Source organism: Lottia gigantea (genome assembly GCF_000327385.1).
Source record: "Lottia gigantea unplaced genomic scaffold LOTGIsca_44, whole genome shotgun sequence".
NCBI lineage: Eukaryota > Metazoa > Mollusca > Gastropoda > Lottiidae > Lottia > Lottia gigantea.
The window spans coordinates 849,954-851,270 of record NW_008709540.1 but is presented as its reverse complement, the minus strand read 5'-3'; the positions used below and the strand labels follow the sequence as shown (position 1 = coordinate 851,270).

The 1,317-nt window shown below is 35.8% G+C and overlaps 1 protein-coding gene across 1 annotated transcript; it reads right to left on the bottom strand.

The window, feature by feature from the left end:
- Window positions 1–346: 346 nt before the first annotated feature.
- LOTGIDRAFT_164232 (hypothetical protein) lies at window positions 347–1,024 on the bottom strand (the record flags this gene model as incomplete). The annotated part of the gene is made up of 1 exon (XM_009060736.1): window positions 347–1,024. One exon carries the CDS (start codon window positions 1,022–1,024, stop codon window positions 347–349), a length of 678 nt encoding a protein of 225 aa, XP_009058984.1.
- Between the last annotated feature and the right edge of the window lie 293 nt (window positions 1,025–1,317).

Genomic DNA, 1,317 nt, shown 5'->3' with positions numbered 1-1,317 from the left:
ACTACGGGACTAACTCGATTTACCAAGTGATCGTCTCATTGTATTCGACACAATCCCTTTAAGATTACTGACAGCTGTGGACTGTTGTGACGTCGAATCATTTTCATCCAGGGGCGGCCATTTTATGGTAATTGTATGTAGGCTAATCTTATATCGTTTATGTTTTAATTTTATGTTTAATCACTCATAATATAGTATTTTTCTTTCTAGAATCTACGACAAAAAATTAAAATGTCATAATACCAAAGCCATGGGCATTTATGCATAAGGTCATTGCCAGTGGCCTATTCTGTATTCATAATTTGGGATAAATATACACCATAACCAGACGATGACTGCAAAGATTTTAAAATTGACGATGATCAGAGATCTGTTTTAACAACTGATTGGTTATTTTATACGTTTGTTGTTTCAACTCCTCACAAGATTCAGCTACCAGATGACAGCGACAAATTGTCCTACCATATTTATTATAATCCTGTTTCACGTAATCTCCTTCATCAATATATAAATATACAGAAAACTTTCCACCATGCTCTTTTTTCAGAAGGGGAATCTGGGAAAAATCAAAGATGTCTGTCGCTGGACCGGAAACACAAGTTTTAATTAAAAAAATTCCACTTGTGCCGTTTTGAGCTGTTAAAATCGGACGCTTGATTTCATTATCCTGCGCCAGGGCCACCGATAACGCTGCCTGGAAACTGTTAGGTTGTTTTATGAAATCAAAAAGATAGAAAAGTGTCTGGGAAACTCTTATGTTAATCTCGATAAGTTCGATGTCGACTTTCCCTGTTTCTGGGTCAGTTGTCACCCAAAGATCGACATTAAAAAACACAGATCGAAGATTTAAATTAGAACAAAATGTTTGAACCAATTTTTTAATATCGTCTAGAACGTCTGACGGAGTGGTTGACGGAGTATAACGCAGAAAATCACAAGGAACTGGTTTAGAAAAACTCAAACCGTCAAAATGACCCCATAAATGGAAGGCGCCATCTTGGTCTACATATCCTTCAGTCGCCATCATTTTGCTATCTTCAACAAATTCTTCGACTAGCACAATGTTTTTTATACAAAGAGGGAATTTCTCAATGTCCAAATATTTTAGAAACATGGATTTGAACATATCCTGGACTGGATGTGAAGATTTTTTAATTTTAGAAATAGCTTGAATCATCTCCTTCTCGTTTCTTACCACAAATTGTCCGTAACCACCAGCAAAATATGGCGGCTTGACGTAAGCAGGATATTTTATTTTTACTTTCCAATCCTCATTATCAAGATCAGCAGCAAAATACCAGAATTTAAAATCTAACT